This window comes from Pogoniulus pusillus, chromosome 10 (assembly GCF_015220805.1).
Source record: "Pogoniulus pusillus isolate bPogPus1 chromosome 10, bPogPus1.pri, whole genome shotgun sequence".
Lineage (NCBI taxonomy): Eukaryota > Metazoa > Chordata > Aves > Piciformes > Lybiidae > Pogoniulus > Pogoniulus pusillus.
The window spans coordinates 4773040-4794016 of record NC_087273.1 but is presented as its reverse complement, the minus strand read 5'-3'; the positions used below and the strand labels follow the sequence as shown (position 1 = coordinate 4794016).

General features: G+C 50.6%; 1 protein-coding gene across 6 annotated transcripts in view; it reads left to right on the top strand.

Moving 5' to 3' along the window:
• The window catches only part of PTPN13 (protein tyrosine phosphatase non-receptor type 13), a 109514-nt gene extending 91716 nt beyond the window's left edge, over window positions 1–17798 (top strand). For 5 of the 6 annotated variants that reach the window (XM_064149577.1, XM_064149581.1, XM_064149579.1 and 2 more), the window contains 13 exons: window positions 332–402; window positions 2229–2290; window positions 3072–3228; window positions 3834–4010; window positions 5266–5348; window positions 7513–7568; window positions 8487–8590; window positions 9497–9645; window positions 10249–10339; window positions 12292–12629; window positions 13834–14049; window positions 14985–15047; window positions 17441–17798. In XM_064149577.1, coding sequence (XP_064005647.1) covers window positions 332–402; window positions 2229–2290; window positions 3072–3228; window positions 3834–4010; window positions 5266–5348; window positions 7513–7568; window positions 8487–8590; window positions 9497–9645; window positions 10249–10339; window positions 12292–12629; window positions 13834–14049; window positions 14985–15047; window positions 17441–17521 — 1648 coding nt within the window. In that variant the 3' untranslated portion in view covers window positions 17522–17798. The remainder of the gene's footprint in view (window positions 1–331; window positions 403–2228; window positions 2291–3071; window positions 3229–3833; window positions 4011–5265; window positions 5349–7512; window positions 7569–8486; window positions 8591–9496; window positions 9646–10248; window positions 10340–12291; window positions 12630–13833; window positions 14050–14984; window positions 15048–17440) is intronic. The other variant, XM_064149578.1, reaches the window with a different exon arrangement.
• The last annotated feature ends 3179 nt before the right edge of the window (window positions 17799–20977 follow it).

Sequence of the window (20977 nt, the reverse complement as noted above, 5' to 3'; positions counted from 1 at the left end):
TCTCTTAGGTTGACCCTTTCTGTGCCACACTGGAGCAGGAGAGCACTTAGTGCTTGCTGTGCTTTGTGCCCCTCGGGTAGACAATGCTGTAGCCAGCTGTGAAGTGCCTTTCAATGGTGCTTTAAACTGCTGCTGGCAGCTCTGTGGTCACACAGAGGAGGGAAGGTGTTGCCTTGTGCTGCAGAACTCTGCTGTCACTTGGATGTCCCAGCACACTGCTGAGTGCCAGGACCCTGCGGCACAAACCCTTAGTGCCCCACAGTGTTTTCCCTGATCCCATGGTTGGTTGATTCTCTTTGATACAAACCTCTCCAAACATTTCTTTTCCTAGAGATGGCCATGCAGTGCTTCCCAAATCCAAAAGCCCTCCTAGCTCTGAGCATTGGCCAGTCCAAGCTAATGGTAAGAAGGTTTGGGTTACTTACTGCATGTTTATATACATGAAGGAACTAGTGGGGGGCATTCAGATCTCACTCTAGTCCTGGTACTCCACTTAGTGAAGTCAGCTCCAGCAGGTGTTTGCTTGCTCTTTCTTTTGAAAGCTTCACAAGAAGAGATTCAGCCACAGTCTCTTTAGGAGTTTGTTTCTCTTGTGGTTTACACATTGTCTCTTCTCACACCAAGCTCTGAGCTTTCAGGGAGTTAAGAAAATAAATCCATCTCTTGAGTGCTGGGTTCAGTTTTGGGTCCTCTTCCAAGAAAGATGTTGAGGGGCTGGAGCAGGTCCAGAGAAAGCTGGGGAAGGGTCTGGAGAAGAGGGCTAGGGAGGAGCAGCTGAGGAAGCATGGGGGTGTTTAGTGTGGAGAAGAGGAGGCTGAGGGCAGAGCTCTACAGCTCCCTGAGAGGAGGCTGCAGTGAGGTGGGGTTGGGCTCTGCTCCCTCATCTCAGGTGACAGAAGAAGAGAAAATGCCCTGAAGTTGCCCCAGGGGAGGGTTAGGTTGGAGAAGAGGAAAAATTTCTTTGGTGTAAGAGCGGTCAGGGATTGGAAGAGGCTGCCCAGGGAGGTGGTGGAGTCCCCACCCCTGGAGGTGTTTAAAAGCAACATGGATTTATGCTTAGCAGTGGTGGGATTGTGAGCTCTGGGTGGACTGAGCTGGACTTGATGGTCTCGAAGGTCTTCTCCACCCTCAGCAGTTCTAAGGTTCTCTGGTTGTAAGTGGCTTGTCCAGCACAGGTCCATGCCAAGACAGAAGGTTACTGATAACCTTCAGTTATTTCACCTGCAAGTTCCTTAGCTTGTAGAGGTGCAGTGTCTGTGGAGATGCAGCCCCTCAGCAGTAGCAGGTGTGTGGCCTCTGCTGGTACCACTTCATCTCCTTTATTATACTGGAAGTGGGATGCCTAGGAAGGGCTGGGGTCACTGCTGCCACAGTATCACTCATTAACAAGATGGAAAAGGTTCTTCTGAAGGGTCACAGAGAGGCTGAAGAACCTCTCCTATGGGGACAGGCTGGGAGAGTTGGGGTTGTTCAGCCTGGAGAGAAGAGAAGGCTGCAGGGAGACTTTAGAGCAGCCTCACATTACCTGAAGGAGCTGCAGGAGAGCTGGGGAGGGACTTCTGACAAGGGCTGGGAGTGCCAGGATGAGGGACAATGGCCTTGAGCTGGGGGAGGGGAGACTGAGAGTGGAGATGAGGAAGAAATTCTTGGCAATGAGGATGGGGAGAGACTGGCACAGGTTGCCCAGGGTGGCTGTGGATGTCCTCAGCCTGGAGATGTTGAAGGGCAGGTTGGATGAGGCCTTGATCAAGCTGCTGTAGTGGCAGGGGGTTGGCACTGGATGAGCTTTCATGTCCCTTCCAGTCCCACCCATTCTATGAACGGGGCCCAGGTGTCAGATGATGTTTGCAGACCGAGCCAGGAGTCAGTGCCAGGGGACTGCAGGGGGTTGTGTTTGCTCCATTCCACGAGCAAGGGAATCCTGCCCTGCTCCCAGAGGTGCCTGTTTGGCTTCTTCAGCTATTCACCACTGTTCCTCTTTGCTCAAAGGTGGTTCCTGTGCCAACATCCATACTTTGGGACTCCAAAAAGAGCCCTGCAAAAGCCATTCCTGTGTCCATCCTGGGAGTTTAGCAGTGCTCAGGAGGCAGGCAGGCAGCAGTGTTCCTTGTGTCTCCATATCCCATTCAATACCTGTGGGGAGGCTGTAAGCAGGGATTGCTGGGGGCTCCTCTAACTTCTGTGAGAAGTCAGTCTCAGGTTGCTGCTTTTTCCCTGGTTTTGTTCAGGCTGCTCCTGTTGTGATCCCTGTGATAAAGCAGAGAAGACAGCTGATGCCTGTGGGCCCAAGGTAAACATTCCCCTGTCCTGCCTGCTGCCAGTGACCAGAGGAGGCACAGTTTGTAAACAGATGAACAATCCACACTGAAGCTGTGCAAGCCTACTCAGGGCAGAGGCTGTGGACAAACAGTGGTGACCATAAAGATCTGGATGGGTTTAGGTTGACCTCTCCTTTTCTGATCTGCTTTATCAAAAAGAGACACAAGGTCTGATGAGAAGGGAGCAAGAAGCAAGGAGCTCCCTTCTGTCCTCACTTCCTGCAGTTGCTGCCATGCTGCATGGGCTGGAAAGTTGCTTTTCTTCTTTGGCTTTGTGGTGACAGTCAGAAAGTGCTTGAGGAGAGGCTGAGGGAGCTGGGACTGTTTAGTCTGGAGAAGAGAAGACTGAGAGGGGATCTAATCAATGTCTATAAACATCTGAGGGATGGGGGTCAGGAGGGAGGGGACAGGATCTGCTCACTTGCCCCCTGTGACAGGACAAGGGGCAATGGGTGTAAGCTGCAGCACAGGAGGTTCCAGCTCAGCACAAGGGGGAACTTCTTTGTTGTAAGGGTCCCAGAGCCCTGGCACAGGCTGCCCAGAGAGGTTGTGGAGTCTCCTTCTCTGGAGCCTTTCAAGGCCTGTCTGGATGTGTTTCCTGTGTGCCCTGAGCTGGATTGTGTGGTCCTGCTTGGCAGGGAGGTTGGACTCAATGATCTCTTTGGGTCCCTTCCAACCCCTGCCATCCTGTGAGCCTGTGATCCTGGTTGCTTGCTGACTTGTAAGGGTTAATGTCTTCCATTCTTCACTTAGATCAATGGCAATGGCATCCTAGGACCTTCTCAGGCAAACCTAGGAAACAGCATCCACCACACACAAGGGCTGATGAGTCTCTCAGCATCTGGAGATGCCTCTTCCCTTGGCTTTGCCAATCAAGTGTCAGATTGTTCTAAACACAGTGACAAATCAGGTAAGAGGAGGTGATGAGGGAACAGCACTGGTCAGGCTCTGGTGTGGAAGGAGAAGAAAATGGAGGCAGTGCTGAACAGGCTGAAATAAGGCAGTGTTAGGTTGTCAGTCAGGTGTAGAAGGTCATCTCCATGTGATGTGCTCTGCTTGAGAGCAGTTAGTTGATGTTGGAAGGAGATCTGTGGAAATTGGGTCCTGTGTTAGAGAGGAATGAAGGAAAGCCACATAGTGAGGTGTGGCTGGGCTCTTCTCTCTAGTCTCAGGTGATAGAAGGAGAGGAACTGGCCTGAAACTGTGCCAGGGGAGGGTTAGGTTGGAGATGAGGAAAAAATTGTTGGCTACAGGAGTGGTCAGGGATTGGCACAGGCTGCCCAGGGAAGTGATGGAGGTGTTTGGGAAACCTGTGGCCATGGCATTTGGGGCCATGGTGGTGTTGGGTGGATGGTTGGGCTGGATCATCTCAGAGGGCTTTTCCAAGCCAACCAATTCCATGATTCCATAACAGCTACAAATACTGGTCTGCTATCTGCCCCTTTAATGCTTCTCCTTGCCAAAACATCCTTGCTTAAACGTTTTTTGTACTCACTTGATACTATTTCTCCTTAGAAACAGAGCTTCCAGATGATGACTATTACGATGAGGATGACCACAATGAAGTTGTCCAGTATCTGCTGGATGTTGTAGATGAGGAAGCCCAGAACCTCTTAAATCGTAGCAGTGAAACTTCAGAGGATCAGAATCTTTTGCAGCTGAAGAAGGCTGCAGCCAGAGATCCCCTGCCAGGTAACCTGAGCCCTTTTCAGAGAGGAAATGATGAACAGCAAAACACTTTTGGGAACAAGGTGCCCAGTAAGCAGCTGAGGGGGCAGGAGTGGGGACAGCTGAGGAGCAGCTGGGGGGAGCTGGGGCTGTTTAGTTTGAGTGAGAGGAATCTGAATGGAGACCTCATTGCTGTCTACAACTACCTGAAGGGACATTGTGGAGAAGCTGCTGCTGAGCTCTTCTCACAGGTCATTGGAGACAGAAGAAGGGGGAATGGCCTCAAGCTGAGGCTGGGGAGGTTTAGATTGGACAGCAGGAAAAAGTTTTTCACAGAGAGCATGGTCAGGGACTGCCCAGGGAGGTGGTGGAGCCACCCACTCTGGCTGTGTTTAAGGGTCCTTTGGCTGTGGTGCTTGGGGCTATGGTTTAAGGTGAATCTTGTAGAGCAGGGTTCTAGGTTGGGCTGGGTGATCCTGAGGGGCTTTGCCTACCTACATGTTTCTGTGATCCTGTGGAGTGCTGTGAACTCCCAGGTGCCCAAGGAGAACCCAGAGAGGTGTTTGCTGATTGCAGTGCACTTGAGGTGCAGTTGAAAAAGTCCAGTTCTGATTCCATCAGCTGGAGTTTGCTGAAAAGAAGCTCCTCCTCGTGTTCAGATGGAACTTCTGATGTTCAACTTTGTGCCCAGTGCCCCTTGTCCAGTCACTGAGCACCACTGAACACAGCCTGGCCCCATCCTCCTGACACCCACCCTTGAAGTATTGATCAGCACTGATGAGACCCCCCTCAGGCTGCTCTTTCCCAGGCTAACAGCCCCAACTCTCTCAGCCTCTCCTCACAGAGCTGTTCCAGTGCCCTCAACACCTTTGTAGCCTTTTGCTGTACCCTTTCCAGAAGGTCCCTGCCCCTGAAGTGGGGAGCCCAGACCTGGTCACGGTGCTCCAGATGTGGCCTCACCAGGGCAGAGCAGTGGAGGAGGAGAACCTCCTTTGACCTGCTGACCACACTCTTCTTGATGCACCTCAGGATGCCATTGTCTTCCTTGGCCCCAAGGGCACTTTGCTGGCTCTTGGTCTGATTATATGCTTGTCTGAACTCTGTTCTGTCCACTGAGAGCTCTTTCCCAACACACCTGCAGCAAAGGGACTTAGAAGGTGTTTCTTGGTTGCTGACATCTCTGTCCCCTGGGTGGTGCCAGGACTCACATCTGTCAGGAGCTGACTCCTGGATGTCTCATGCTTTGTGCCTGCTGTATCTCCTGGTTTTCCTCCTCCAGCAGAGATGAATGGAAAGCTGCCAGAAGATAGGTCTGAAGACACAGACTGTGATGGATCCTCTCTGCCTGAAGATTTTTCTGAGGTAGGATGGCAGCTGTCTGCCTCCTGACTTTGCTTTCTCAGCTGACTCCTTCCCTTTGCTCTTTTCCTTAGTGGCTCAGAGCTTGTGAAGGCAGCTCTGTGTTTGCCTTCAGCTTTGGGGACAGCAGCTGTCAGTGGTGGCCAAACACTGAGGTTTTAATTAGTGTGTGATTATTCCATCAGAACTGAGCTGTAAGAGAACAAAGCCAGAAACTGCTTTGCTCTGTTTCTCAGTTAAAGCCAAACAGCTCATTTTTCCCCTCCACTTTTATTTAAAAGGGGCAGCAGTAAACAGCTTTGGCAGAGTTATTTCAGTTTATTATTGCCTCAAGTGGAAAGATTTCCTTGCTTGCTGCTCAGAGAAGCAGTCACAGTAAGTGCTGTGTAGACTTGGCTGTCCAAAATGTGCATTGGAGCTTTTTTGCCCTCCTGCATTCTCCTAGGATGTGTTCTTTAACCTGAGGCACTCCCAAGTGTCTTCTGCCCTGCCTTACTTGCATATCCTGGTTTGCAACAGGCACTGGATACCCAAACTGCATCAGGTTGGAAGGTACCCTCAAAGGTCCCCCAGATGCCCAGATCTTGCCAGCATTTCAGACTGGCAGAACTCTGTCTGCCAAGCACATCCAGGCTGTTGCAGCTTTCTGTCCAGTTAGTAGAGCCAAGAGTCAACTCAGGAATCTGGCTGTGTGTCAGTGACTCTAGGAGATCCATCAGGAAAACTCCCTTTGAGCATATCAGTGAAAATGTACAGACAGCCCCAGCAAGTCTGAGTGGGTTTGCAGAGGTTTAAAACTCCTTCTCTGCTGAGTCACCACTGACTGGTGAGGAAGCTGTGTGCAGGGGTAGCAGGCACTTTGGGGCCCAGCCCTGTGCTGCTCCACAAAGGAGTGGAGGCAGAATTTTGCTCTGTCAGACTTCCTGTACCAGTTCCTAAATGGTGGCTACCAGAAGGATGAAGACTTCCTTTTGACAAGGAACCACACAGCACAGACAAGAGGTGATGGGGACAAGTTCCTGCTGGGGACATTGCCATTGGGCTCCAGAAGTAAAGGTTTCCCCATGAGCACTGCCAGACACTGGAATCATAGAATGGGCTGGGTTGGAAAGGACATTAAAGATCATCCAGTTCCAATCCCCCTGCCATGGGCAGGGACACCTCTCAACAGCCCAGCTTGATCAAGGCCTCATCCAACCTGGTTTGCACCAGGTCTGAGATGTCGAACTGCCAAAGAGGAGAGAAGTGAGTTAGAGAAGAAGAGAAAGATGCAGGGGAGGAATCACCCCCAGCCCAAGCAACCCAAGCAGCTACATGAAGCAGACTTGCCTGTGCAAGCCTGGGAGACCTGGCAATAGAGATTCATAATGTTGACAGAAGGGGTTGGTTTGGAAGGGACCTCAAAGATCATCCAGTTCCAATCCCCCTGCCATGGGCAGGGACACCTCTCACCAGCCCAGCTTAATCAAGGTCTCATCCAGCCTGGCCTTCAACACCTTCAGGGAGGGGCAGCCACAGCCTCCCTGGGCAACCTGTGCCAGTGTCTCACTGCCCTCACTCTCAACAATTTCTTCCACTCTCAATCTCCCCTCTCCCAGCTCAAAGCCATTGGCCCTTGTCCAGTTACTCCCAGCCCTTGCCAGAAGTCCCTCCCCAGCTCTCCTGGAGCCTGTTCAGGTACTGGCAGGCTGCTCTAAGGTCTCCCTGCAGCCCTCTCTACTCCAGGAAGCAGTGGATTCACCTCCATTGGACAGTTTATTTCTCAGCTTGCCAGGGTGCTGGGCCAGCTCATTTCAACTCCAGTGTTACCTAGCAAGGTTGGTCATTGAGGCTCCTTCCAACCTGGCACTCTGGGAGTTATCTCATAAAGGGTATTAGGCACCAAAAGGAAATGAACTGGAGAAAACTGAGGTGACTCAGCTGCTGCTGTGAGTCAGGGATGGTTGTAAGGTAGCTTGTTAGAATAGAGCCTTCCTCTTGAGTGCTCAGGTTACTCATCCTCTGGTGCGCTGGGTTAAGGAGATGGCTGAAGGAGGGAAGTGTTCCATTGTCTGCTGCTTTGAACTTAGCACCCTTCAGAACCAGCCCCCAGAGTGTGGCTTGGTGACAGCTTACAGTGGGTGACTGTTCTGTCCTTCAATGGCTTTGGAAATATTTCTTCCACCAGGCAACACCTGTCAATGGCTGTGAAGACTACTGTGAAGTGAAAGCTGTGCCAGCAAGGTAAGAGTTTACTTTTAGTCTTGCTCAAAAGCAGACCTGCAGCCAAGGCAAGAGCAGCAGCAACACAGGGGGGATTCTGTCCCTTTGCTCTGCTCTGCTCAGACCCCACCATTTGTGGTGCCCTCAGCACAAGAAGGACCTGGAGCTGCTGAAGAGGGTCCAGAGGAGGCCACAAAGATTATCAGAGGGCTGCAGAACCTCCCTGTGGGGACAGGCTGGGAGAGTTGGGACTGATTAATCTGGAGGAAAGAAGGCTGCAGGGAGACCTTGGCTGTGTTCCTGTGTAACCTGCAATAGGTGACCCTGCTCTGGCAGAGGGGTTGGACTCCATGTCTGTAGGTCACTTCCAACCCCAACCATTCTGTGATTCTGGGAAGTTTTGGGTTGAGACTTGGCAAAATCAGCACTGTGGTGACCTAAAAATGGTGAATGTGTTTATCACCATCTTCAGTAGAGCCAGGAAACTGCTGAGGACAGATCTTCTGCTGTACAGGTGGTGGGTTGTGTGGAGGGTACAATGTAGATGTTACCTGACTGCTTAGCCCTTGAACAGTAGTTGCAGTGCTGCTGACTGCTGGATTCCAGAGGGCCATAGAATGGTTGGGGTTGGAAGTGACCTCTGGAGATCATCCAGGCAGCTCACACAGGAGCACATCAGGCAAGTTTTGAAGATCTGTAGAGAAGGAGACTCCCCAAGCTGCCTGGGCAGCCTGCTCCAGTGCCACCATTACCTTTTACCCCCCGCAGTGGGGATTTAAAGGGAAGCAATCAAGCCTTTGGGGTTTGTTCTAATTCCGGGAGTGGAGCTGGTCCAGAAATCCTTATGGCTCTGAATGATTCTCTGCCAATTTTGTACTGGATAGCAGATGTGTGGTTTCTGTGTGTTCTCCCATACTTCCAAGCCATGTCCTCTTGCAGATCTCCTCCACCACCTCCCTCGAGCCAAGCAGATGAAGATGAAATCACATGGGGAAGCGAGGAGCTGCCGATCGAATCAGTCAGCCAGGAGCCCCTGAATGAAGGCAAGGACTTGGACAAAGCAGCAGTGGAAATCTTGAGGATCAAGTTAAACAGACAGAACACCAGGGGTGACTTTGGAAAAGTCCTGGATGTGTTTTTAAGGGTGGAATGATAGGTAAAATGGGAGACCTAGCAGCTCAGCACCCTGCTGGAAAGGGTCTCCAGAGCTGTGTGTGAGAGTTAACAGGAACATAGAGGGGCAACATTCCACCTGGAGCTGTAGCAGAGTTGAGACCAGCTGAGGTGCTTTCATCCATAGAACCTGTCTGACACAGCTGGAACAATAAGGGCTGATGGTTTCAGACTGGAAGAAGCTGGATTGAGATGAGACATGAGGAAGAAATCTTTCCCCATTAGGGTGCTGAGGCACTGGTTCAGGTTGCCCAGAGAAGATATGAAGGCTCCAACCCTGGAAGTGTTGAAAGTCAGGTTGGATGAGGCCTTGAGTAAGCTGGGCTAGCAGAAGATGTCCCTGCTCATGGAAGGGGCTTGGAACTAGATCTTTAGGGTCTCTTCCAACCCATCCTATGATTCTAATACAGATGTTTGACCATGAGCACACTGATGAGTTTCACACAGCAGCTACTCCATGCTGACACCAGGTAGTATTTGCCTCTGGCTTGGCTTCATTCCTCCACTGCTGCCCAACACGTTAACAGGTTGCTCAGGGCCTTCTCAAGCCTGATCTTGAATATCTCCAGGGCTGGGGCCCCAGCTGGGCAACCTCTTCCAGTAATCCTGTTTGCCTGGCTAGCTGAGAGGACATCTGTGCCTTCTCTCTGGTGCATGGAGGTGTTCTAGAGCAAGCAAGTGGCTCAGTGGTGAGCAGCAGCAAAGAAAGCCAACACCTGACTGCTGAGTTGAAGTGTCACTAGCTGAGCTCTCCTGTATTTTTGTTCTTCTGCCAGATTGCCCTTCAGTGCCAAATGAAGAGATCTCTGCCCTCCCTACTGTGAATGTGCTCCCTGGAGGCAAGTACTCAGGAGCCAAACTGAAGTCAGTGATCAGGACGTTGCGTGGATTGCTGGAACAGGGAGTCCCTTCTAAAGAGATTGAAGTGAGTCACTATTTGTCCTTCTAAAGAGACTGCAGTGAGTCACTGTTTGTCCTTTTGGTCCTTTTTTCTACTATGAAAGAGTTAGAAATAAAATGTCTGGTCATCAGTGCCCTGAATTCATGGCACAGCTCTTTAATTTGCAGCTCTGAAGGGATGAAAAGACTTCTTTTGCCAAAGGCTTCCCTCCCTTCCAAGCGCCAGCTGCTAAGAGATAAGATTGGGTTGAAGTGGGAATTAGCTCTGAAGTTTGTTTGCATCATTCTTACTACTGCTGAATTACCAAGTGGATGTGAGGTTAACAGGCTTAGAGGAGGTCAATAAAAGCTGCAGAGCATTCAAAGGAGCTCTCCAAAGCCCTCAGTCAGCCCTGTGACACCATCTCTGTTCTGGGAGAAGGAGAGAAAATGTTAGCTGGGGAGACAGGGACCTTTGTTTCATTCCCTGAGCTATGGGAAGTTGGATTCCTTCCTGGGGCTGAATGATTTTGCATAACCACACTAGGAGCTGGTAAATGACTTGGTCTGTCAGTGTCCTGCTTCCACAAGTCTCAGAGCTTGTCAGCACTCTGCTCTCTCTGATGCACCTTTGCCTGCTTCGTTACAGAACCTGCAGGAGCTCAAACCTCTGGATCAGTGCTTGATTGGACAAGCAAAAGAGAACAGGAAGAAGAACAGATACAAAAACATACTTCCTTGTAAGTCCCAACCAATCCAGAGCTCCCTGGTGCTACTTGGTCATGAGCTGTGTGGTCAGATGAATTGGAGCAGGAGTGGTGGGATAGTTTGATTCCCAATCCCAGTTGTACTGCTTGCTGAGGAGGGTAAAAAGAGTCATCTGCCACTCATCTTCTACACCTAGCAAACATTCCTAAAGCAGCTGAAGATTTGTGAGCAGTTGGCTGCTGGGAGAAGACAGGGATGGATGCTCACAGGATTCTCAGGTTGTTCCTGTGTGAGGCTGCTGGAGGCCTGGAGCAGGCTGCCCAGAGAGGTTGAGGAGTCTCCTTCTCCTGGATGCTAGGAGGACATTCTTCACAGAGAGAGTGATTTGCCGTTGGAATGGGCTGCCCAGGGAGGTGGTGGAGGCACTGTCCCTGGAGGTGTGCCTGCATGAGGCACCTGGTGCCATGGTCTGGTTCACTGGATAGGGCTGGGTGCTAGGTTGGACTGGATGAGCTTGGAGGTCTCTTCCAACCTGCTTGATTCTATGATGATGAGGGGCAGAAGGAGCCTCTAGAGATCATCTAGCCCAACACCCCTCCTAAAGCAGGCTTGCCTAGATCAGGTTGTCCAGGATCACACCCAGGTGGCCAGCAGGTCAAGGGAGATTTTCCTCCCTCTGCTTTGCTATGGTGAGATCACATCTGGAGTACTGTGTACAGTTCTGGGCAGTGCACCTCAGGATTTCATACAGGCATGGAATGGTGGGGATGGAAGGGACCTCTGGAGACCATCCAGTCCAACCACCTTGCCAGAGCAGGGTCACCTAGGGCAGGGCACACAGGAACACATCCCAGGTGGGGCTGGAAAGTCTCTGGAGAAGGAGACTGTGGTTCTCTGGAGACTTAGAACACCCATCTGGAAGTGTTCCTGTGTGACCTGCCCTAGGTGATCCTGCTCTGCCAGGGAGGTTGGACTTGATTAATCATCTCTAGAGGTCACTTGCATCCCCAAATATACTTTGATTCTGTGTCTTAAATGATAGCCAGACAAAGGTTGCCCACTTTGGCCCCTGTAAATCTGGACACTCAGACATGTGTGCTGCTGTCAGCAAAATTCCTGCAGCAGGCCTGGGGGAGTGGGAGGGAGAAGTGTGGAGGTTAAGAGAGGGGTGGCAGGAGTTAGTTCTGGGTGAGAGGCTGCAGTTCAAACCACATAGCCTGTGTGCTGCTCGAGATGTCTGCCCTAGCCAGCTGCTGCTTCAGCCAAAGGGAAGCACTGAGAGGGGTCCTAAAGCAGCCACTGCAGTGATGTAGTTCAAAAGGAAACTCCCTCTGTGGGGATAAGGCTGACGGAGCTGGGGTTGGTCAGGCTGGAGAAGGTCTCAGGAGGGGAGACCTCATGGCTCTCTATAGCACCCTGAAAGGAGGTTGCAGTGAGGCTGGTGTTGGCCTCTTCTAAGTAACATCAAGGGGATGGAGCAGGGCCAGAGAAGGGCAACAAAGGTGGGGAAGGGTCTGGAGAAGAGGGCTGGGGAGGAGCAGCTGAAGGAGCTGGGGGTGTTTAGTATGGAGAAGAGGAGGCTGAGAGCAGACCTCATTGCTCTCTACAGCTCCCTGACAGGCGGTTGGAGCCAGGTTGAGGTTGTGCTCTTCTGCCTAGTCTCAGGTGATAAGAGAAGAGGAAATGTCCTGAAATTGTGCCAAAGAAGGCTTAGTTTGGAGATGAGGAAAAATTTGTTGGCTGCAAAAGTGGTCATAGATTGGCACAGGCTGCCCATGGAGGTGGTGGAGTCCCCATCCCTGGAGGTGTTCACGAAGTTGTAGATGTGGTGCTTCAGGAGACAGTTTAGCGGTCGTAGTAGTTGGGTTATGGTTGGAATTGATGATCTTAACAGTCTCTTCCAGCCTCAGTCACTCTGTGACTCTCTGTGAGTCAGCATCTCTGTCCTGAGAAGTGCAGACCTGACCCTGTGGTGTTTCTGCAGATGACAGCACCAGGGTGCCCCTGGGGCTAGAGGGTGGATACATCAACGCCAGCTTCATTCGCATGCCGGTGGGCAGCGAGGAGTTTGTTTATATCGCCTGCCAAGGACCCCTGCCCACCACGGTGGCAGATTTCTGGCAGATGGTCTGGGAGCAGAAGTGCACTGTGATTGCCATGATGACTCAGGAGGTGGAAGGAGAGAAGATCAAATGCCAACGCTACTGGCCAGATGTGCTGCACAAAACCACCATGATCACCGACGGGCTGCGGCTGGCGCTGGTGAGGCTGCAGCAGCACAAAGGCTTCATCGTCAGAGTGCTGCAGCTGGAGGAGATTCAGGTGGGTGGATGTCTGCTCTGCATGCTGACAACTGCAGCCAAGGCAGGGGGAGCAGCAGCACAGGGAGGGGGTTCTGCCCCTCTGCTCTGCTGAGACTCCACCTGCAGCACTGCTTCCAGTTCTGCTGCCCCCAGCACAAGAAGCGCCTGCAGCTGCTGGAGAGGGTTCAGAGGAGGCCACAAAGATGATCAGAAGGATGGAGAACCTCCCCTGTGGAGAGAGGCTTGGAGAGTTTGGGTTCTTGAGCCTGGAGAAGAGAAGGCTGTAGGGAGACCTTAGAACAGCAGCCTTTCAGTACCTGAAGGGGCTCCAGGAGAGATGGGGAGGGAAAGTGCCCAGCAGAGAAAGCCCTGGGGGTGCTGGGTGACAACAGCTGGAGATGAACCAGGATGTGCCCAGGTGGGCAAGAAGGCCACCAGAATCCTGGCCTGGATCAGCAATGATGTGGGCAGCAGGAGCAGGGCAGGCATAGTGCCCCTGGTGTCAGCACTGTGGAGGCCACAGCTTGAGTGCTGGCTTCACTTTTGGGGTGCTCACTGCAAGAGGGACACTAGCATAGGATTCAGTTCTTTGAGTCCCCATTCCAGAGAGCCAGAGATGTGGTGCCATGGTTTAGCCCCAGCTTTGGCAGAGGTAGAGAATGGTTGGGAAAGGTTGGACTGGACGATCTTGGAGGTCTTTTCCACCCAAGCCCATCCTGACTGTTGCCTTTCTGCTCTCCCCACGTGTGCTGTGCCGTTGTTGCTGTTGTTCTGCCCTCCCCACGTGTGCCCTGCCGTTGTTGCTGTTGTTCTGCCCTCCCCACGTGTGCCCTGCCGTTGTTGCTGTTGTTCTGCCCTCCCCACGTGTGCCCTGCCGTTGTTGCTGTTGTTCTGCCCTCCCCACGTGTGCCGTGCCGTTGTTGCTGTTGTTCTGCCCTCCCCACGTGTGCCGTGCCGTTGTTGCTGTTGTTCTGCCCTCCCCACGTGTGCCCTGCCGTTGTTGCTGTTGTTCTGCCCTCCCCACGTGTGCCCTGCCGTTGTTGCTGTTGTTCTGCCCTCCCCACGTGTGCCCTGCCGTTGTTGCTGTTGTTCTGCCCTCCCCACGTGTGCCCTGCCGTTGTTGCTGTTGTTCTGCCCTCCCCACGTGTGCCCTGCCGTTGTTGCTGTTGTTCTGCCCTCCCCACGTGTGCCCTGCCGTTGTTGCCGTTGCTGTGCCACCTCAGACAGGGGAAGTGCGGCACATTTCCCACCTGAACTTCACGGCCTGGCCTGACCACGACACCCCCTCCCAGCCCGAGGAGCTGCTCACCTTCATCTCCTACATGCGGCACCTGCACAGGGCAGGACCCATCGTCACCCACTGCAGCGCGGGCATCGGGCGCTCCGGGACCCTCATCTGCATCGACGTGGTTCTGGGCCTCATCAGCAGAGACCTGGAGGTGAGGAACCAAGAGGATGGGCTGAGCTGGGCTTCACTTGCAGGACATGTGTCCTGTGGGATCTCTTCAGCTGGTTAAGGAATGTTGTCAGGGCTGGGTGCAGAGTGGGATGGGAGAAGCCCTGAAGAAAAAGACTTGGGGGGTGTTGGTTGCTGAGCAGCTCCCCAGAAGCCAGCAGTGCCCTCATGCAGCCCAGCAGGCAGCTGTGCTCTGGCTGCAGCCAGAGCAGGGAGAGCAGCAGCACAGGGAGGGGAATCTGCCCCTCTGCTCTGCCAAGGCCTCACCTCCAATCCTGCCTCCGGTTCTGGGGCCCCCAGCTGAAGGAGGACGTGGAACTGCTGTAGAAGTTAAGAGGATGGAGGCCACAAAGATGATCCAAGGACTGGAGCACCTCTGCTATAAGGACAGGCTCAGGATGCTGGGATTGTTCAGTCTGGAGAAGAGAAGGCTGCAGGGAGACATCAGAGCAGCCTTCCAGTACCTGAAGGGGCCACGGGAGAGCTGGGGACTTAGGACAAGGACTGGGAGTGCCAGGACAAGGGACAATGGCTTTGAGCTGGAGTGGGGAGATTGAGAGTGGAGATGAGGGAGAAATTCTTGGCAGTGAGGATGGGGAGAGACTGGCACAGATTGTCCAGGGAGGCTGTGGCTGCTCCCTCCCTGGAGGTGTTCAGGGTCAGGCTGGACGAGACCTTGATTAAGCTGGGCTGGTGAGAGGTGTCCCTGCCTATGGCAGGGGGGTTGGAACTGGATGGTATTTGAGGTCCCTTCCAAACCAACCCCTTCTGTCAACATTATGAATCTCTATTGCCAGGTCTCCCAGGCTTGCACAGGCAAGTCTGCTTCATGTAGCTGCTTGGGTTGCTTGGGCTGGGGGTGATTCCTCCCCTGCTTCTTTCTCTTCTTCTCTAACTCACTTCTCTCCTCTTTGGCAGTTCGACATCTCAGACCTGGTGCGAACCATGCGCCTGCAGAGACATGGGATGGTGCAGACAGAGGTGAGTCTGCCTGCCTCGGCTCTCTGCTCAGGGACTGGCACTGGAGTTCCAACTCACAGGTCCCGCAAGGCTTTCTGTGGTGCACGTCGTGATCACCTCTGTTCCCCTCTAACGCTTTAACTGTATTTAACTCTTTAATGTAGGAATAGCACTGAAATGCTTTAAGTGTATTTAACTCTTTAATGTAGCAATAGCACTGAAATGCTTTAACTGTATTTAACTCTTTAATGTAGGAATAGCACTGAAATATTTTAACTGTATTTAACTCTTTAATGTAGCAATAGCACTGAAATGCTTTAACTGCATTTAACTCTTTAATGTAGCAATAGCACTGAAATGCTTTAACTGCATTTAATTCTTTAATGTAGCAATAGCACTGAAATGCTTTAAGTGTATTTAACTTCATTTAACATTATTTACTGTAGGAATAGCACTGAAATGTTTTAACTGTATTTAACTCTTTAATTTAGCAATAGCACTGAAATGCTTTAACTGTATTTAACTCTTTAATGTAGGAATAGCACTGAAATGCTTTAACTGTATTTAACTCTTTAATGTAGGAATAGCACTGAAATGCTTTAACTGTATTTAACTCTTTAATGTAGCAATAGCACTGAAATGCTTTAAGTGTATTTAACTCTTTAATGTAGGAATAGCACTAAAATGTTTTAACTGTATTTAACTTCATTTAACATTATTTACTGTAGCAATAGCACTGAAATGCTTTAAGTGTATTTAACTCTTTAATGTAGGAATAGCACTGAAATGTTTTTACTGTATTTAACTCTTTAATGTAGCAATAGCACTGAAATGCTTTAAGTGTATTTAACTTCATTTAACATTATTTACTGTAGGAATAGCACTGAAATGCTTTAAGTGTATTTAACTTCATTTAACATTATTTAGTGTAGGAATAGCATTGAAATGCTTTAACTGTACTTAACTCTTACATGTAGGAATAGCACTGAAATGCTTTAACTGTACTTCATTTAACATTATTTAGTGTAGGAATGGCACTGAAATGCTTTAAGTGTATTTAACTTCATTTAATATTATTTACTGTAGGAATAGCACTGAAATGCTTTAACTGTATTTAACTCTTTCATGTAGGAATAGCAATGAAATGCTTTAACTGTACTTCATTTAACATTATTTAGTGTAGCAATAGCACTGAAATGCTTTAACTGCATTTAACTTTAATGTAGGAATAGCACTGAAATGTTTTAACTGTATTTAACTTCATTTAACATTAGTGTAGGAATAGCACTGAAATGCTTTAACTGTATTTAACTCTTTAATGTAGGAATAGCACTAAAATGCTTTAACTGTACTTCATTTAACATTATTTAGTGTAGGAATAGCACTGAAATGTTTTAACTGTATTTAACTCTTTAATGTAGCAATAGCACTGAAATGCTTTAATTGTATTTGACTTCATTTAACATTATTTAGTGTAGGAATAGCACTGAAATGCTTTAACTGCATTTAACTTTAATGTAGCAATAGCACTGAAATGTTTTAACTATATTTAACTTCATTTAACATTATTTAGTGTAGGAATAGCAGTCTCAAGTTGTGCTGGGGGAGGTCTAGGCTGGATGTTAGGAGGAAGTTGTTGGCAGAGAGAGTGATTGGCATTGGAATGGGCTGCCCAGGGAGGTGGTGGAGTCGCTGTGCCTGGAGGTGTTGAAGCAAAGCCTGGATGAGGCACTTAGTGCCATGGTCTGGTTGAGTGGATAGGGCTGGGTGCTAGGATGGGATGAATGAGCTTGGAGGTCTCTTCCAACCTGATTGATTCTATGATTCATTGAAATGCTTGAAGTGTATTTAACTCTTTAATGTAGGACTAGCACTGAAATGCTTTAACTGTATCTAACTTCATTTAACATTATTTAGTGTAGGAGTAGCACTGAAATGCTTTAACTGTATCTAACTTCATTTAACATTATTTACTGTAGGAATAGCACTGAAATGCTTTAAGTGTATTTAACTTCATTTAACATTATTTAGTGTAGGATTAGCACTGTATTTGACTAATGTAGGAATAGCACTGAAATGCTTTGGCTGTTTTTAACTTTAATGCAGGGGTAGCAATGAAATAAATTCAACTGTATTTAACTTCAACATAGGAAGAGCAATGAAGCTGCTTAACTATTTAGCTATTTTTAACACCATTTAATGTAGGAATAGCACTGAATTGTTTAAACTGTGTTTAATTAATACAGGAATAGCACTGAAGTGCTTTACCTGCATTTTAGCTGTACCTCACTTGATTTACTGCAGAAGCAGCCCTGACACGCAAGTGCTGTGCCCCTGAGAGGTGCAGGCAGCAGCGAGTTGCCGAGGTGGTGCCAGCATTCCTCACCTCTCTTCTGCTCTCCTTTCCCTTGCAGGATCAGTACATTTTCTGCTACCAAGTTGTCCTTTATGTCCTAAATCATCTCCAACAAGAAGAGCAGCAGAAGGGCACGTAGAATGCTGCAGCTGGATGGCTTTTAAACTGAGGGAGCAAGGACATCCAGAGGCTTTCATCTGTTTCCTTTCTGCTGCCAATGTTTTCCAGTCCCTTCCTCCAGCTGCTGTCCAATGTCTGTTCTCCAAAGCCTCTCCATCACCCCCCCCCACCACCAAGTAAGGTACAAAGTCTAAAGGAGAAGGGATAGATTGGCCAACACCACCACCATGGACACACCTTGAGGTTTATTTTGTATAACAGTAAATAATATTTAATAAAGCTGCAAATTTTCTTTTTGCAGCTTCCTGAATATGTGATAAAATACTGAAATAAACATATTTTAACTAAAAAAAAAAGCTTTTAAAAGCCAAGAAGCAGCAAAAAAAACACCACCCCAGAAATCAACTTTCTGCAGCTGGTTTGGGATATTTGTTTCGTGGGGAGTGGGGGTGGGAGTGGGGAGGGGTGAAGCAATATTTTGATCCTGGCAAATTTTGATTACCAAAATGTTTCCTTAGCCTCTTTTTAAAAGCTTGTTTATGGCACAGAGGTTTTTTTTTTCACCCTTGTAGTGCAGTTACAGCTCTTTTGTAGAGGGCATCTGGGAGGCAGCACTGAAGCTTGGAGAACTGCCTGCTAGCAGGATTGTGAGGAGTGTTTACTGTAAGTATCCCAGGAGTGCTTACTGCCCAGGCTTCCCTGTATATATTGATAGGCTTTTACACACACACAAAGCTGAATTCTCAGGTGTCTGACCTTAGAAGCCTTCAGGCATCTCCACTCTGTAAATAAAAACCACCCCTAAAGTACACTCACCAGTGGGTCTGGGTATTTCTGTGTTCTCCTCACTGATCTTTCTCAGCCTGACCTGGTGTCCTCCAGTGTAGTTGCTCTGCTGCCTTGGCCACAGAAGGGCTCAGCACACTTTTACACCATCACTGTCCTGCTGTTCTTCAGGTGTCCCTTTCAAACAATCTGCAGAGCTGGGAGGGGAGGCCTTTCTGGAGAATTCCCACACTATGGAATCACAGAATTGTTTGGATCAGAAAAGACCTCTAAGGTCATCCAGTCCAACCTTCAACCCAGCACCACCATGGCCACACCTGTCTGGAACACCTCCAGAGATGGGGATTCCACCACCTCCCTGGGCAGCCTCTGCCAATCCCTGACCACAAAGACATTTTTCCTCCTCTCCAACCTAACCCTCCCCTAGCATAATTTCAGGACATTTCCTCTCCTTTTGTTACCTCATATGAGAGAGAAGAGCCCAACCCCCACCTGGCTCCAGCCTCCACTCAGGGAGCTGTAGAGAGCAATGAGGTCTGTCCTGAGCCACCTCTTCTCCATACCAAACACCTCCAGCTCCCTCAGCTGCTCCTCCCCAGCCCTCTTCTCCAGACCCTTCTCCACCTTTTTTGCCCCTCCCTGGATCTGCTCCAATCCCTCAATGTGCTTTTTTGGAGTGAGGGCCTCAAAATTGAACCCAGGACTCAAGGTTCAAGTCCAGGGACACAATCCCTACCCTAGTCCTGCTGGTCACACCATTACTGATCCAGGCCACTAAACTATGGAGAAAGAAAGAAGAGCTTTTCCTTTCTTCCTTATTTTTCAGCATTCCAGTGCATTGAGACTTGTATCCCATAATTTTTGGATGCTGTGGCAGTGATCTGACAGCAGTGCCACCTGCTTTGCTGAAAACAGCCAGCTCTGAGGTGAGAGGCAGATATTGATTGGGTGACTCGTGTTTAGTGACCCTGTGAACAGTCAGAACTGCTCTGGAAGGAAATCTTCAGCTTAGGCTGTGTGGGACCCCTGCCTGGTGACCAAGCTAGGGGCAAGCACCAAGTGCTCTGTGTCTGTTAGCATGGCTGAAGTGGGGAATTCTGCTTTGTGCTGCCTTCCTGGTGCAGCTGCTCCTGGCCAGCTGGAGAGTGACTTTGGGTTATGCTGCTCCTCATTGAAGCAGCTTTGAGAGCACAGCAGAGCCAAAGGCTGTGAGTACTGGAGGTGGATAGAAAAGAGACATCCCAGTTTCTGCACAGACAGCTGAGCACAACAGGACTGCAGCAACTCTTCACAAACAGACTTGATTTATTGGTTATTCCCCAGAGGAAGGAAACAGCCCCCTGGGAAAGTCCTCACACTCAGGGCAGAACCAAAAGCTGTGTGACAGGAGGGAGGGAGTCCCCAGAATGAGCTGAAGGGGGCAGGTGGAGAGTGGGAAGCGAGAGGGAGGGGACAGAAGCCGAAGCAAGGGCACTGCAGCCAGGCTGTGCCTGGCAGGTGCAGAAGGGAGCTGCAGCTCCGTGGCAGTGAGGCTGCAGCTGTGGCAGCAAGGGCAGCTTGGGCACAGGGCACTGGGCAGCTTCAGCACAGGGGTCAGTGCTGCCCAGCCGAGGCTGGGTGGCGTCAGTGCTGCTTGGGCACCAGAGCTGCCTCCTCTACTTCTGGGCCTCAGCCATGGCCTTTGCTGTGCCCTGGGCTCCTGCTTTGGTTTGCTAATGGCAAAGGCTCTTCCCTCCCCTCCTGGGGCTGGGCTTGGTTTGGTGGAACCTGGAGCAGCTCTGCTAACCCTCTGCAGGCCTCGGACCTGGCTCAGGGCTGGAGATGAAGGCTTTAGGCACATCCCCTCTTACTGCAGCAGCCTTCTCCAGGGCCTGAAGCAAAGCAGAGCTTCCTGCTCCACAGCTTTAGGGCTGCTGCTTCCACAGATGGCTTTGGAATGCAGAGTGCCCAGCAGCACCCAGGTGCCTGTGCCATGCCTTGCCCATGCCTTGGCAGTGGGAGCAGCCTCCATGCAGGAGCAAAGTGTGCCCAGTTGTAAAGCAACAAAGGCCACAGCAGCTCTCACTGGGGTCTGAGCCCCTGCTTGGCTGGTGCCCAGAGGGAGCAGGGCAGCAGATTGGTGCCAGGCCAGGACCTTGTGGAGGCAGACTGGAGGCAGCTGCATGCCCTGCTTCCGGGGCTTGGTGGTCAGTCTTGGGAACAGGGCCTAGATGTTTGCTCAGCTGCAGCCCAACCACTACTGTGTGATCAGCTGCAGCAGTGCAGAACACAGTACTGCAAAGACGCTTTGAGGACACTTGACTCCAGCTCAGCCAAGGCCAATACAGAGCCTCACAGCCAGCAGCAGCTGGTTGGCAAAAGGGGCATCACTGTGGGTGTGCAGAGCTGTGCCCCCCAGCCTGCAGCTCCCTGGCAAAGAGACCTGATCCTGTCCCCAGGCACCATTGTTCTGGGATGCCATCCTGCTCTGCACCACTGCCACGGCTCTGCCAGAGACAGGGGCTAAGGCACACTGTTAGAGATGAGGATGGCAGCACACTGCTGGCACACCACAGCAGCAATGTGGGCACAGAAGGTGGCACCTCACAGAGCACACAAAGGCCCTGGCTGCTGTTTTCCCTGCCAGTGTCACGTGCAGAGCTGCCATGTGCCCTTGCAGCACTCCAGGCAGTGGCTTTGCCCTGTTTTC